We start from the raw sequence: 346 nt of genomic DNA, 5'->3' as shown, positions 1-346 counted from the left end.
CGGGAGCGGAGCCACTCCGCTACCACCTACTCAAACGACGATGGACGCTTTTCGGTGATATTCTCCGACTTTCCATGAAGACACCCGACATACCAGCCTACCGCCATATGGAAGCCTACTTCGGACCAAGTGACCAGCCCAAGTTTCGAGGTCGCCGACGTACAACACTCCCCGAAGTCCTTGACGCCGATCTTAGAACTCTACCTGACGATTACCGACTCCGAAGACCCGCTGATCTTTATCTTTTGCGCTGCCACGCGCAAGACCGGAAGGAGTGGAAGAGACTCATTCAGTCCCTCCTAGCATATATACCCCTAGACGAGAGAGATCCGACGTATGCGAACAT

At 54.0% G+C, this 346-nt stretch overlaps 1 protein-coding gene across 1 annotated transcript; it reads left to right on the top strand.

The window, feature by feature from the left end:
* Positions 1–74: 74 nt before the first annotated feature.
* PHALS_13153 (uncharacterized protein) lies at positions 75–303 on the top strand (the record flags this gene model as incomplete). The annotated part of the gene is made up of 2 exons (XM_024728851.1): positions 75–159; positions 197–303. 2 exons carry the CDS (start codon positions 75–77, stop codon positions 301–303), a joined length of 192 nt encoding a protein of 63 aa, XP_024579287.1.
* Between the last annotated feature and the right edge of the window lie 43 nt (positions 304–346).

The sequence above is a fragment of the Plasmopara halstedii genome, assembly GCF_900000015.1.
Source record: "Plasmopara halstedii genome assembly, contig: Scaffold_650, whole genome shotgun sequence".
Lineage (NCBI taxonomy): Eukaryota > Oomycota > Peronosporomycetes > Peronosporales > Peronosporaceae > Plasmopara > Plasmopara halstedii.
The sequence above is the reverse complement of the archived record's forward strand: the minus strand, read 5'-3'. Positions and strand labels throughout refer to the sequence as shown.